General features: G+C 40.8%; 1 protein-coding gene across 4 annotated transcripts in view; it reads right to left on the reverse strand.

The window, feature by feature from the left end:
* PHACTR3 (phosphatase and actin regulator 3) overlaps positions 1 to 16,659 on the reverse strand; it is a 169,614-nt gene that overhangs the window by 126,892 nt on the left and 26,063 nt on the right. Inside the window, exon 1 of one of the 4 annotated variants that reach the window (XM_084645539.1) lies at positions 2,928 to 3,081. The exons of the other annotated variants lie outside the window; for them this stretch is intronic. Coding sequence (XP_084501665.1) covers positions 2,928 to 2,958 — 31 coding nt within the window. The 5' untranslated portion in view covers positions 2,959 to 3,081. Of the gene's footprint in view, positions 1 to 2,927; positions 3,082 to 16,659 lie in introns of those variants that run through there. 4 annotated transcript variants of the gene reach the window in all.

Genomic DNA, 16,659 nt, shown 5'->3' on the forward strand with positions numbered 1-16,659 from the left:
TTCCCACCCCCAGAAAAAGACAAAATGGATCAGCCATCTGAAAATGAGACTAGGGAAAATACGTTGTGCCCATGTGAAAATAAACATGCACTCTGGAAACCTTTTTCTTTGAAATGCTCTAGCACCCCTGTGCTCTGGAGCAGGGACCCACAGTTTGCTAGGAGGGTGTCCTTTTGCCATCCCTGTGAAAATCTGCCCAAATCTGGCCAAGTTCTAAGCCTTTGGAGAACGGCAGTTTGCACATGCCCAGACTGCTCCATTTTAGCAGCTAAAATCTCTGAAGATTGTGCCTTCACTGAGCATGTTTGAGCCTCTCACAGCTTCTAATGCTGACCGGACAGCACATGCACCATCCTCCCAGAGTGACTATGCACATTCCAACCCCTCACAGCTTCTATAGTCCACCATCCCCAGAAAGCAGCTGATGCATGCTTCAGCCCAAGGCTACAAGGGCTCAGAAGGACTTTCCTTATAATGGCTGCTCCCAACGGCTCCTGGCCAGGATGGGGCTGGCATTGGAACTGAGAGTAAGGAGCCTGTCTCTCCTGTGCTCTTACTGGCCCCTGAGCTGGCACCCAGGCAGCATAGAGGAGGAAGCCATCTGATTCTAACGCAGAGAAGACAAAAAGCTGCGTTGGGGACTGAGGGATGGAAAGGAGTAGACTGGATCAAGGAGTCTGGAGAGACTGGTATTGGGGGAGGGAACTGACCGGGAGTTGGAGGGGGAAGCTGGGACTTGCTGAGCAAACAGACTGGTACTAGAATCTGTAGAAGGGGGAGACTGGGAGCTGGTGAGGGAAATCGGGGGCAGGGACTGGGAGCCAGTTGGTTTGTGAGGATGAGGTGTTGGGGAGAAGGGAAAGACAGAGACTGCATACCATTTTGGGGGAAATGGGGAGAGGGGAGAAGTGATGGATCCTACAAAGACCTGGGGTATGGCATGGGGTAATCTAGGCAAGGAGATTGGGACTGAGTGTGGGGAGGGGAGAAGATTGCTTCTCAGACAGTGATCCCAGAAGAGGAGTTGAGCATTGGGCTAGGCAAGGGGACTGGGATGAGAAGCCTGAAGAGTGGAAACTGGGAAGGTTAAGAAGGGTGGGACAGGGAGACATGGACCCAGGAGTGGGGAAGAGACAGGACTGGGGCAGACAGGTTGGAGGGGATGGGGCAAAAGGGGTCGAGCTTGGGGAGAACAAGAGTCTGTACCAACTGGAGCACACACCCCTCTCCAGAGTCAGGAATGGAACTCAAGATTCCAGAGTTTCACCATTTCTCTGCTGTAAGCAAATGCCATGAAACTGACCAGCAAAATGTGCCCCGTCCCATCCCACCTCTGGTGCTGGCTCGCATATAGAATGACAACTTTCTACTGCTATTGGTTACTCCGTTAGTTCAAGTGACAGAGGCCTGCAAGGCGAGGCTAAAGTGTCCAACCATGCTGACAACTCATGTGGGTGTCAATGAGATACCACATGGTGAAATGTGAATTTTAGTTTGCTTTTTATAAACCAAGGAATTTAAACACAAAAATACTATGTTAAAAGTTCATTAAGGTTTCAAAATCAAGGACCCAAAAGTTAAGAAATGTCAGAATTAAGGTTGCCTGTACATTTGTGTGTAATACATACTTATGTAAGACTATGTGATGTATTCTCAAAATACAGCACTAAGTGTTTAGAAAAGGTCAGAAAGAATAGCTATTTAACTAAAACATCTTAAGTTTCTCTTTTGCTCTGCCTGTGTGTGGAAGCTACAGACAGATTTCAGAACAGCTTTTCATATACCAGATGAATAATATCTCGGAGGAGTAGGGGTGGGAAAGAATCAATTTCTTTTTTTAGTGTGTGCATTTCATTTTATTTGTGTTTGATTTTGGCAATGTGTATCCAAATTATAAATGAAAGGAACACTCCTACTGAATGTCTCAACATTTCATCATATGCAATTGAAAAGGTCTGCATGTACAGTATAGGAAATTCCTTTGTTTTTCTAATTGATTTTAGGTTTGGATTGAACAGGTGTTTCTCATCTTTGTTACTGAATGTCATCATTTTCATGCTTCATCCTTACAACATTATGCAAAATGCATTCACGCAAATGCTGGACAACTGCTACATTAAGCTAAATACATTAAAAGGTTTTTCTAGAAATAAGAGGACTGATGCTGGAAATCAGGCAACCACTTCCCCATCAATGCTCCAAATCGAGAAACTTGCTGCCCAATGCTACACTGACACAACACTGAACTGAAAAGCCCTGCAACACTTATATCTGAAAGAACTTGATTTCCCAAATATCAGTAAATCAATGTTCCTTGTTGTCCTGAGGTGGTCTGCACTGTAACTTTAAATATACACTATTTTTGCTGTCTGGCCAATAACAGTGAAGCCAAACACATGCAACAAACAGTTCCACAGTGAATCTAACACGTTAGATATTTGCAGTTTTGGAGAGAAACGTTCTTTAACTAAAAAACCTTTCTTTACTTGTGCAGCACAAGCTGAGAAAAACAATCCTGAATTATTAGCAGGGGGATGGGCAGAATAACCTAATAGGTCTCTTCTATCTCCTATGATCTCTACTGGTAAGGAAAATATCAGAACAAGTTACACATCAAGTAAATATTCCAAATTTCTTATGGATGCTTTTTAAAAAAAATCACTAAAAGCCAGCTCCACACCCTAGGTACAGTACATTGTCTGACAGTTTATACTTTTGTTTACATGTTCAGTATAAACACAAGGATAAAATATCTAATGTAAAATCTTGAGCATTTCTACAATGTCTACCTCCATTAAAACTGCTGATTAACCTAGGCTAGCATATTTACAAAATAATCTATAGTATCTTTAAAAGAAATGGCACCAATAACATGGAGTAAACATTTAGTGACCTTCCTTTCATTTCTTATATTCCTTGTTACTCACCCCTGAGAGCTGCCTCTGGCTCAGAGCACATTGAATTCAGCAGCTTGATCCAAGGAGGAAAATGATTAGTTTCCTTTCAGCCTTTCTTATTGTTATCATTTGAAATTTCTTCACCTCTTCTTTTCAAGTCACATAAAAATATAATGGCAGACCCCTTCAGGGTCTAGACGGATTCTGTTTACATTATGTACAAAGAATGAATGCATTTCCTATTTTAACCAGGAAAATCACATCCTTGCTGACAGCTGCCTGGATCATTTATAGTATACTGTGTGGCTGTAAAATCCTATGCAATGTTCAAAATCAAGCTTGCTTTTCTAAATGGAGGACCTGATGAAAATCTGCAAGTCAACTTGTCTTCATCCTGTAGAAGAAGCTGAAAGTCACTGTTTATTCCACAAAGCTTTTTAACTGGAGACGTTGAAGAAGAAAAGGAGGGTATTGAAAGGCCCAGAACCATCTTAGTGCTGAAACCATACCCCCTACATATATTACAGCTCACTAAGGTGCCTCTGTCAACCCCACAGTAGCTGTCACTCAGCTCCCACGTTAAACCCATGATTCCCTTCTCCCTAGGCAATTTAGTTTTATAGCACTGTCAGCAAACTGCTGCAGCCACTGTTCGAAAGAATTCCAGCCTAAATTACAGTAGTGAAAGCCCGCTCAAGGCATCGTGCTTGTTTTTTCCCCCCTAGAATACTTAAATTTGATCATACTCCCCATGCGACGTTCACCAAGCTCCCTGCAATGTACGGAAACAAAGCTTTGCTTTCCTCTTCAAATCTTAAATGCCTTCATTAGGGAGACTTGACATTAAAATGTTTTGGAAAGGCACATGCTACAGCATTAGAGCAAAGAATCAGAAAAAAAGGAAGACGCCCTGTGAACAGCTGCACAGCTCTGTGCTTCAAGCAAGCAATATACTAGAACAGTTTTGCACATTGTTTTGTCACTGGGGATGTATTACCATCTAAATTTAAAATCACTGCTTTATCCCTGCACTAGGGCAAATGCAGACTGAAACCACAACCACTGACCTGCTCTGTTCTTTCTACTGCTCCAACACAGAAAATAAGTACAAATGGGTAAACCCACAACCTTCTGGTTGGACGATGTATGTGCTTGCAAGGTGTCGATACAGAATCAGCCAAAGAGAGAGCTACAGGAATTCTTGTGCACTTTATGGGATTAATCAATATTCATTTTTCTCTGCTGACATCTAATTCTACCAGCTGCTCCAGCTCCCTACAGACTGTCCACAAAAGATTGTGTTCCTATAATGAGCACCTTTCTCTTGAATGTGTTAGTGGAGAGGAAATATTGGATACTTGCTCCATGTGTTCAAGATGACATTTTTTTCACTTTAAAATCCCCTACATACAAGGTGGGACACTTGGAATAGAATAAATTATGGTGGGGAAAATGGGATAAAAATATCTTGGGTAAATTTTGTTAACCAGATCAACAAAAACACTATCAATACAGGCTGAAAAAGCGCAAGCTAGACATTTTTCATAATTCCTCCTCCCCACATCTGGACTGAGTTCCTTTACAGTCTTCTAAGAGCCTTTACAGTCTGTGAGCTAGATTCTTTTCAAATAAAAGTTGAAATTTCCATGGAAAGCTTTGAAAACCTTTTTTTTTTTTTTTAATCTTTTTTTAGTTTTTGTAGAAATTTGTCTTCGGTAGGGGGTGGGGGGAGCAGGCACACTTTCTGAGCAGCTCTATTCAGTATCCTCTGCTACTGGCATCTGTCAAAGTGACAGAGGAAAGTATCTGTTTTCTAAACCACAATCTATACGTTTCTTTGATTTTGATTTTTTAATTTTATATAAAGGAAGATGCCTAAATATTTTAGCATCAAGTTCAATAGACTGTGAACATATTTCACCGATTATATGCAATAATCAAAATGTAGTACTTCAAACAGTTCTGGAAAAGATCTGCAATTTAGAGCAACAAGAAATTGCAAGACAACTCAAGCAGATTAGCACACTGGAACTATTAATATAAATGCATTTCCAAAGTCTAAGGATAAAATTTGCTAAGTGTCTCAGTTCCTTGAGTGCTCTTGGAAAATTTTATCCCAGGCCTAAAATAAACCACCGTCATTATGCTCACTCTGAGATAGGTGTGCATAGGCCTTCTCTAGCTGAACATGTAAATTTTTCCAAGGTTCTTCAGAGTCCTTGGTGCCTCTTCTAAAACTTCCTCCTTTTGTTGTCCATAGTAACTTAGTGACAATGAAAACTGTCCCATTGGGCAGTGACTGTGTACAGGCTGGTTGACTGTGTTGATACTGACAAATCACCCATTCTGATAAAACTGCAAGGATCACATCGATGATGCAAATATTGCTTAACTACATTTTTGGGATGTGCGAGGAAAATGCATGCATAACAAGCCACAGCCAAATAGCTACAGACACCTCCGATCAGTGGCAATCATGGATTCTATCCTTTTCAGAACCATAAACCCCAACTACTTGAACAAATCCATTAATGAACAGCCTGCTTCTTACTCACTGGGAGTGCCACTAAGGAGCAGCATGGTACAAAGCCCTTTGAAGTCCATTGGAGAGTTTCCATTGACTTCAATGGGCTTTGGACCATGCCTTAAGTGAGTGTTACACAAAGGTGATGCCCAGTTGATGACACTTGTATTTTTCAGGTATGATCTTTGCATCTTTACACACCTAATTCCCCCCCATATAGGTGTAGTTTACACTGAAACTTGGGAGTGTCATTTTTAGTATGGTCACGGGTTTTTTTGTTTTTGTTTTTTGTTAATACAACTTTACTACTCTCCCATAGAAGAAATAAAGTGCCTTGAGGAATAAATGCAATGACAGATTATTTTTTTCCAGGCAATTTCAAAGAAGGTGTGTGCTTTTGAATGTGATCCTTCTCCCTTATTTCACAGCTTGTTCGTGTGATGAGATAATCTTGTTGTTCAGGTTATCAATTGCCACTTCTTTCAGGCCACTGATCTAACCTGCTACTCAGTAAATACTGTACTCTGTTATAATCTCCCAAGCACATACTGCTGAGTTTAGGGCTTCCCGGTCTGTTATGGATCTCAGGGAAAGAAGGCTGGAGAGCCATTTTACAAGGCTCCTCTCTTTGCAGAGCTGGCTGCCAAATCGATAATTCCTGAATGGAGGGAGGCTGCAACTGGCCTAGTGGTTGAGCCTTAGGTCATAATAGTGGGTGATTCACTAAGGCAGGGGATAGTGGAAAGACAGGTGGAAGCAAGAGTGCTGCTACTCATAGAATCATAGAATATCAGGGTTGGAAGGGACCCCTGAAGGTCATCTAGTCCAACCCCCTGCTCGAAGCAGGACCAATTCCCAGTTAAATCATCCCAGCCAGGGCTTTACTCCCGGGATGTGCAAGTTAAAAGCATGTGTTCTGTTAATAGATTTAAGATATTGGCCATCTTCCAAAATATTTTTAAATGGTCTTATTAAAATGTAGTATATATCTCTGTTTGTCCCTCCTGTGTGTAATATGCACATAGCTTTCTCTTGTACTGATCTGTCTTGAGAAATCATATGGAATGTGAAGGCCCAGTTTTCAAATGTAGTTGCCTGAAGTTTAAGCACCCCTATCTGTATTTGGGCAATGAAGACCCCGACACAGCAAAGTGCTTAAGCATATGCTTATTTTTAATCATGTCAGTAGTCTAATTAAAATCAATAGGACTCCCCATGTGCTCAAGTGCTTTGCTGATCTGGGGCCTAAATCCATATTTTTTGAGTACCTGCTGCTGATGATGAGCAAAACTCCAAAATGATTTGGACTAGTTTAGTGTTAGGTTTTCCATGATAGCAAATTAAATAAAAGAGAACTTTCCACCATTAACCGAAACCAGGCTTTTTAGTTTTGGGTTTTGCCGGAGATTTAGAACTGTGTAAGGTATGCGTTTCCATCTTTACAGTACCTCTGGCAATTTTACATGCATTAAATGGGATAAATCATTTCTAAGTTCATACCCTAAAAGGTCTTAAACTGAAATTCCATGATATGTTATAGCTTTTCTTTCTTACTAAGGAACTTTACAGTACTGGGGAATAAAGTTTTTGCTTAGATGTTCTGTGAAAATATATTTTGAGTGAGTTTACTAAAGTGCCAGGAAACAAATATCCTTCATGTAAACTTTTCACTTGGGGATGGGCACCTAATCCACTAAAGGATTTCTCGGTTGGACACCTGAGGCAAATCTTTTGGCAGATAGTGGATGTTTCTTTGGATTGTATCTAAGGTATAAGCAGTCAAAACTGTTGCTGGTGCAAATGTCTGAGCCTCCATTGTAGTCAAGCAGTGTTCCTCACAACTACACCAAAGAACACTTATCAGGAAATAGAAAAAAGGCCCTTAGAAAGGAAAGTCAGGTTGCAAAAGTTAACTGCTCTAGTTAATTTGCAGTCAAATACTACATTCTAGAGAGATAAAATCTGCCTCAGTCTCAGATCTTACACTCTTTTGCACAAACAGCTTGTTGTGTGTATGCACCCAATTTAGATGTTCAGAGGCCTGATTTGCAGGACTGTGTTTGGATTTTGGGGTTGTTGTTTTTTTTTTGAGAGGTTCCCAACTGCCTGATTGGCATCTGTCAATACAGATTGTTTAGAAGCAAAATGATGCATGTGCCATCAGATGTGTGTGTGTACACTGTTTGAGTACCATCTTTTTACAATAAAACACACCTTTAGAATGCCCAAAATAGAAAGCAGGACACTTCTTTAAAAAACATATTAAGGCTGAGGAAAATTTGGCATTTGAGAAATCCCTCAAAAATGACAAAGAAATATCTATAACTTATTCAGCATTTCTTAACTACTTTACTTCTAAATGGTTTTTGGATTTAATTTTGACTTTTTTCTTCTGTTGGTTCAATGAATACCTGCATAAAGAGGCATATTAATGAAGACTGGAACAATTACTCCTTTAGCCCATAAAATTGGTAGTTATCAGTAGTTATCAGTAGTTATTGGTAGTTATTGGTATAGACTGAAGAATAAAAAAAGCTTTGTTCTCTGATTGTCACCAACCTGAAGAGACATTTCTGTTTTCCAAAAGCTTTTTCATTTGGGTGCACTGATAGTGTGTGGACTGTTATGTTAGCTACTTCAGTAATGAACACTTATTCCTTCCAAATTAGAAAAATGTATGTAGTAGTTAATGGAAAAAGGGATCAGATGTAATTCTGATATTCCACCAATGTATTCCTGAAAACATCTTAAAGGACTCCATACTGTACACAAATCATATGGCTCCACCCCCTATAGCCTCACTTTTTCAATAATGCTTGTTTCTTCTTGGATCTTTTATTTTCTGGTATGTCTTACAAATTTGCTATACATTTAGGCAATTGCCGTGGATCACTAACATGGTCATTAGGCAACTTAATCATGAAGACTCTTCTCCAGGCTTAACAATCACCATAAGAAGGAGAGAATGAAAGTTTTCAGATATGCAAATAGTGTTAAAAAAATTGCATGAGTTTCTATAGTGGGCACTGCACACAGTACTTACTCATAAAAAAAGTCGCACCAAATATAACCACCTGCATTCTAGCCTGTCCCTTGCTATTGCCTGTTATACGGTGTGAAAGTTCTTGGTGGACTCTGACTTAGGCCATGCCAACATCTGGCCAGATATGGCTGTGCAGGAACATGAGGAAAAAGTAGACCACTATGCAGCCTCCTCCTATTGCCACTGGCAGTGTGGGGTATGCGACACTGGCAGACGAGGTCATGCCAGAGTGTATTCAAGCCAATTCACTTGTGTATTAGTATAGATCAAAGTGATTGTTGAAAGTGGAAGAGTGTATTTGGTGTTTAGCCTTCATAAAACTAATGGGCCATTACTTGCATCGTTTCCCCTTATCTGTATCCTGTTTAATGCGGCAGCAAACATTTACATTGTGTATACCCCATAACTAACTAAACCCATCAAAGAAACCTTGTGAAATGCTAATGAAGGACTTAAGGGCTTTAATAGAGAAGTGCTAATTTCAAAGCAAGTGGCCACTGTATGTGATGGCCAAAGGTCAAAGACTCAAAGTGCATTCCTCACTGGAAGTGGAAGGAAAAGCCCACATGGGCAGAGACATTGTCCGCTTGGTTTCTGTCAGAAGAAGCTATAAATATGGATTCAGGGAAAGATCCTTCATCTCGGGACTGTTTAGACGTGGAAGAGTACCAGATGCAAAGCAGAGATCCCCAGAGACAATCTGGGGACCCTGAAATGACTTTTGGGAAGCTGGCAGTTTATTACATCACTGCCACCATTTGGAATTACATCTGTACATATAGTTTACTTGCTTTAACATCTCAATAATTCTCATTTCTTTTTCTTAGCTAATAAATCTTTAGTTTACTCTAGAATTGGCTACCAGTGTTGTCTTGGTATAATATCTAAAGTAACAATTGAGCTGGGGTAAGTGAGTGGCCTCTTGGGACTAGGAGAAAAGGAAGGGTTGTTTGGCTGATGCATCCTGTGCAGGTGGAATCTTGGCTATGCTCCAACCATGCTCACCAGCATAGCTGAGCCAGCCTGGAAGGTGTTGTAAACAGCCCATAGTCGGGGGCGGTAATATATTACTCCAACAACAAGAGTAGAGAAGCAGGGGGTCATGCTCCTTTGCTAACATGCCACAACTATGCAACATCCCTTACATAGGGCTGGAACCAAAGGGTCAGTGAAGCCCATGCAGATGCTGTTCATAGCAAAGTAGACCAAAAGCCCCACATTAGCTTTCATGTGGATCATCCAACATGGCACTCAAAAATTGTTTATAGTGTTAGCATGCTTTATAATTCCAAACCCTGCATTCTGCACTCATGCAAAACTCCCATTAAAATAATTAAACCCAAAAGTGGATGTGAGAACCTTTTTCATTTTATCTTTGGAGGCAAGGGGAAAGAGGTTGGTGCTTAAATGTCACTGCAAGCCCTCAAAGCTCCACAGTATGCTCAGATTCTAAGGCACAACATTCTTCGTCTGTCTGTCTGACATTTCTAAAGTACCTGTTTAAATAATAGCCTATTGTCCATTCCATTCACTGGCTTGTACTTCATAATGCAACCACTCTGTCAGGCCATATTGCCACTATGTTGAGCTGTTAAGTAGAGTTGCACCCAACTCTTATCTGGTGTAAGTGAGAGACAATAAAACCCAGTAATCTTGTCAGGAAATCAAATCTGTGACATTGTTTGCAATCAGTCACTTCTGTAATCCAAAATGAATACACTGGGCAGGAAGTAATGTATTAGCAATAGCTACACGCTGTGAATGCTACAGTTCACAGATTGCCCCAAAATTTAGAAGTTTGGGGGGTGAGAGGAAATATGTGATCATATAATCACTGTCATAATGCATACATACAAAGGGGCAAATTAAGATTGCACAGGCAGCCTTGTGTTATTTCTTCACTTTTGAGAAGTTGAGTTTGCAACCTTAATGTTTTTCTAACACGGGTATTTTTGGAGTAGGGGCTTTAATTAATAGAAGGGTCAGATTCTGCCAGCCTTGCTTACATTGAGTTGTATCTTGCTCTGCATATAGTTCCACTGATTTAGTGGGATTATAGAATAAGGTATTACTTAATTTGAGAGAGGGTGGAACAATCTGGCCCTAAATTAACTACATGCAAGTAATTCTTATGTTCTGTAATAAGGCAAAGATATAACACTCAAGGCTTTATATTACTATCATCGACTTCAACAAAAGCAAAAATCAAAATCTCAATTCCCTTACTAGGAACCTTTGCATCTTTTTATGTAACCCGTACAAATAAAATATATAATCTCATCCATCAATTATTCATCTGTATTTTGACAGATGTCCCAAATGTATGCTTTTGACCTTCAAGCAGAAACCTTCAAGCACACAAAGAAATCCCACTTGACCTAAGTTTGAAAAGGTTAAAAGTCCATGAATTATCGACTATGCATTTAAGGCTGGTAGAATGACTTATGTAAACCAAGAAATAGCAAAACCAGATCCATTTTGACTGAATGCCAGGAATAATAAGAGCACATACAGAACAGTAATGATTTTCAGTGCCTGGTGACCAACAATATGCTTTAACCAGGTTCTTGGGGTGGATTTGTATCATTGTTAGACTATACCTGAAAGGTTAGGGTTTAACTGTTATAATGCTGTGTTTCTCCTCTATCCTTCAAAATCCTACAAGAAGCTCCTTATTTCTAATAGCCTTCACTACAGCTAGTGTAACCTACAACATCCTTGAGGCTCACTTTACCTGTCCAGCACAGGGCTTTATACAACTGCCTTTGACTTCAGCAGGAGGAGGGTTTTTTGTATGTACATATGTAAAAACTGGCCCTTGTGTGTGTGCATAATTCACATGTGCATTTACTGCATTTTTCACATGGAACTGCAGTGAGAGAGCAAGAAAACAACCAGTTAGAAATCAGTTGGTGCTTGAAATCATGTTCATGCAGTTGTGAAAATCTGGGCCTCAACGTAGATCACTGTACAATTGAGCACAGGAAATTATTTTGTTTCATGGAATGTAGTCTGTGAAACATTTCAATTGCTATGAAAATTAAAAGCTGTGAGAATTATTGCAATTATGCATGATTGACTGATTCTAAAATAAGTGTACAGATACATCCAAGCCTGGTTGACAGAAATCGTCCAGTTTTCCCACTATCGGGCTTTTATAATTAATTGCATAATGGCGCTTCTTGGAGCCCTTACACAAAAATCCCAGCGAGATGTTGGAGTGTGGAATTGAACGTATTGGGTAACAAGATTGAAATGTATCAATATAATATGAGCACTAACATGGGGGTCTCCTTCAATTCATACTGAGAGGGCTTGACAGTGTTTTATGCTACCCTTTAATAAAAGAACGGCCCTATATTCAGCACCAAGGCCAGCTCAGAATCATACTGTCTTTAACAGACTCTAAATTGATTAAAAGGCAATGCTTTTCATAATTTGGAAGTGGGTAACTATTGGTGGAACAAAACGATTCTATTGTGGGCGACTTTACAGATATTAGATAATGGCCTGAATTGTGTACGCACATCATACTCCCCTTTGGAAGGGAATACAATACTTCAGTGCAACGCAATACAAGACGTACTTTCTTTGAGCTACACTCAGCTATAATGACACTAGCAGTGCCTCACTGCACAACAGGAGTGTGCCTGGTAAAGGTAATACTTGGCAGGAGAAAGGGTGGCAGAATTGGACCCCGAATGACTCTTTGAATTATTTCTTGGAATATGAACATATACAAACTTTAGGCTAGATTGTACCTCTAGGCGTGACGCTGAGCAAGGGCTGGAGTCTCAGCTGCACCATCCCAGAAGAGGTGTTAAACATCCCTCCAAAGCACAACTCCCTCTTTGCTCCCCCTTGCTTTGTGGGATGGGGATAGTAATTTGTGGCTGGCCTACAATGGCAGCAAATTACAACATGCCTGTGATTGCACAGATGCACAGAACAGTGTGTTGTGGGGGGCAGAACCTTGGCTTGTTCCCACTTCCCTTTGCCTACTCCATAGCTACCCATTCTGGGGGAGGAACTAGTAAGTGTGTTACTTTTTGTGGCTCAAGTCAATCCATCTCAATTGGAGTGAAGTGCAATATACAAGGGACCCAAGTCTTTATGCATTTTCCATATCTGAAAAGTGACACATGAGGTCCAATATGACCTATTAAATGTCATGCCAAATAGTGCTGTGTTTGTACAGGAGTGGTATCTTGAGGCAAAGGGGGAACATTGACAGAATTCAAACCTTGTGTAAGGTTTTATGCTGTGGCAGCCACTGGCTAAGAAAGCTTTGGAAGCCACAGCATAAAACCTTACACCATCAGCCCAATGCACGGCTTCTCTGCAGACTGTAAAATAATAGCGTTGGGTTGGTAGAGGACTCTAGGAGAAGTGCGATCACTACAGTGAGGTTAGCTTGTGCCCTGAATAGCTTCTCATTTAGGTGCAGGTGGCTCTTAATGTGCAGCTTCAGATGTGAAACTCGCATGACCTAAGATTTTCTAAAAGTGTTGCAAAAATAGTTTTCCATCCAGCAGTTAGAAAAGTAAAACATACTTATTCCCTAAATGATCAAACTGACGTAGCGCTTCACACGGAGGAGTTTCAGCCTGGGAGTCTTTCACCGTGAGAGCGTAAGCTTGCTATTACATTGCTATTTCAAGAGCATTCTATTTTGGTTCACTTTTAGGCATGGGGGATGCTCAAACTGTCTCTGCTCTCTTCAAAAATTCTTACTCTCAACTATATAAACCGGTTATATAACCTTTCCTTGGAAGTTTGGGGCCAGATCCTCAGTTGGTGTAAACAGGTGCAGCTCCAATGATGTCAGACGCCAATTTGCATAAACTGATAAATCTAGCCCTTTGTATTCTTTGATGCTATATGCAAAACACTGCATGTATGTGGCTCTTTGGGGCTGTGATATGAAAACAGGTTGTAGATTATACTGTCCCCTGAATCTTTCTATTCTAAAATGTTTTAAAAACAGAAATCTGATTCTGGGCCTGATCCTATCATTGTGGCTTAATTCTGCATGTGGCTTAATTAACATTGTCCAGCCCATATGAAATAGGCTTCCCACCATTAGAAAAGATGGAGGACTAGTGGCCAAAGGAAATGCAACCTAGATGGAGCTACTCTAAGGTAGGTGCAAAACTGGTTGGAAAACTGTTCCCAGAGAGTAGTTATCAGTGGTTCATAGTCATGCTGGAAGAACATAATGAGTGGGGTCCCACAGGGATCAGTTCTGGGTAAGGTTCTCTTCAATATCTTTATCAATGAGTTAGATAATGGCATAGAGAGTACACTTATAAAGTTTGTGGATGATACCAAGCTGCAGGGGATTGTAAGTGCTCTGGAGGATAGGATTAAAATTCAAAATGAGGTTTAGGCTGGACATTAGGAAAAAATTCCTAACTGTCAGGGTGGTTAAGCACTGGAATAAATTGCCGAAGGAGGTTGTGGAATCTCCATCACTGGTGGTTTTTAAGAGCAGGTTAGACAAACACCTGTCAGGAATGGGGGTCTGAATACTTAGTCCTGCCATGAGTGCAGGGGACTGGACTAGATGACCTCTCAAGGTCCTTTCCAGTCCTATGATTCTATTCTAAAAGGTGTGGTCCAGGACCAGAAACGCCCCATGCCTGCCGATGATGGGGGAGGGGCAGAGTGAGGGCAGCCGGCTTCAGCAGTGTTACTGAGCATGCTAAGTTCATGTGAGCTTGCTCAGTATAAGCCAAGCAGCAAATCTGGGGGGGGCACATGACCCTGAATGTCCCCCATGTCTGCTGCTGCATGCCCCCCACCCCACATGTCTCTTCTGTTCAGGACCCAAACAGTCACAAACATGGAGTCAGCCTAGCAACCCAATTACCACAAGGTGTAGGGCTCTGGTTGAACCTTCCCCACTAGTGTATCTGTCTGTCTGTCTCTAACTCCTACACACCTGACTGTGGGGAGTATGCAGCCTTCACTGACACACCAGTAATAATGTCTGACGCTGCTTCAGGCGCTCCTTATGGACACTGGTGCTCTAGAAAGACCGCACACATATATGCTGTGGTGTCATCTGGCTTCCAGAGGGGATAGGTAGCACAAGGAGTTAAGCGACTGATGTTGCTAGGTTTCCACTTCTTGGAGGTTTGAAGTCTGATAAATCAAACGTGACAGTGAGTGTGATCTCCACTCTAGACCTGAGTGGACATTTGTCCACTGCACAAAACCACTCCATAATCTGGTACAACTAGTAACCTCAATTTGGAGACCCCCCAGGATATAGTTCTGATGAGTGGATTAGTTGGGCTTTTGGAAGATTCTTCACTGTGCCTGGCTCTAGCCTGGATTGTCAGTTGCTCCCTTTAACAAGCAGAAAATTAAAATGCCAAAGTAAATTATTAAAGTTTGTGTTTGATGGGGTAACTTATTTTTTTTATAAAAAAATATTTTGTCAAGGTTTCATGTATTTGTTCAGAGTGACGCATTCTAAATGTATATGATATTTTCTGTAACTCTCCATTAAAGACTAATTAGTTAATAACAATGATGAGCCCATATTAGTGATTTATTCTAAATCAAAATAATATTTTCATTCTTCAAGAGATAATTACAATTCTTCATGCAGCCTTTGATTTTTGTCAGTCCTTAACATATCCCTTTAGGCCTTAAAGTTTAGGGAAACGCAAATGCCACTGATTAAGGTGTGCAAAGGAAGCTTTACATAATGCTTTTGAACAATCCACATTCACTTTAAATTCAAAGTAAAAAGAAATGCTTTAATATGTTCCTCAGCAAAACAGCCTATAGCTCAAGAAGGAAAACTGGATTTTTCTCTGGCACAACTTGTGGTTTTAGTACATCAGGTACTGTTTCTATAACACCTAAACAACTGAAGTAGTCCCACCATAAATAAGTCTTGACTTTGGGACTAATGGGCCAGATCCTTATATAGTGTGTATTGGCATCATACTATTGATGTCAGCTCTGATTTACAGCAGCTGAGCATCTGACCTAATCAATTGTAATTAGTGTTTTGTTTTCGACGTGGACACTCCCTGCTGGCCAGGAGCTTGTACTAACAAGCACTAACTGCAGAAGACCACCTTCGTATCCCACAATGCAGCAGGGGTTGTAGCAGATAATGGTTGCACCAGCAAACCTAGATATGAATATAATCCTGCTTATTTTTAGAACACAATTAATGGCCCTCCGTAAAGGTAACAGGCTAGCAGCCTTCCTGCATACCACTCCATTTCTGTTTCATTTGTATTTATAAGAAAATAAGAATGGCCATACTGAGTCAGACCAAAGGTCCATCAAGCCCAGTATCCTCTCCTCTGACAGTAACCAATGGCAGGTGCCCCAAAGGGAATGAACAGACAGGTTATCATCAAGTGATCCATGCTCTTTCACCCAATCCCAGCTTCTGGCAAACAGAGGCTAGGGACACCATTCCTGCCCATCCTTGCTAATAGCCATTGATGGACCTATCTTCCATGAATCTATCTAGCTCCCTTTTGAACCCCAAAATAGTATTGGCCTTCACAATACCCTCTGGCAAGGAGTTCCAGAGGTTGACAGTGCGTGATTATGGTACATGATTTTCCAACTTGTCGTCTTTTAGTAACAGAACCAAGATTTGATTTCTAAATATGGAGGTAGATAGGCCTTTCAGCTCAGTTTAAATATAACACGAAACAATTAATTTTACAAGATGCTGACTTCTCTCCTCCTTTCTCTCTCCCCAGATGTAAGCAGTTAAAATAGATTTGAAAAAATAAATGTTCCTCATGTTCTAGCCAGATCCTCAGCCTATATTAATCGACATAACCTCACTAACTTCAGTACAGTTCCACCGATTTCCATCAGCTGAGGATCTGGCCATTAGAGTCCACAGATGGCAGACATTTAATGTTTGAATACTGGCAATGCTGTCACAACAGGACACTTTACTGTTTCAAACATAAAAATATACCACTGGACTGTTGTGATTGGTGGAAACTAGTGTAATTTGGACAGCAGAATGAATCACTGGAGGCTTGGATGCACCACTGCCAATCTTCCAACTCTACCACTGAGACTAAACAACAGCTGCATACATTAAATCTGGCACTTCCTGCCATAATGGATCAGGCTGTGAATACAGGCTCTGTGTTGGTTGGCTGTGAATGTTGTTGGCCCATAATGTCACTGATGCAGAT

This window comes from Lepidochelys olivacea (assembly GCF_965140295.1).
Source record: "Lepidochelys olivacea isolate rLepOli2 genome assembly, chromosome: 13".
In the NCBI taxonomy this organism is placed as follows: Eukaryota; Metazoa; Chordata; order Testudines; family Cheloniidae; genus Lepidochelys; species Lepidochelys olivacea.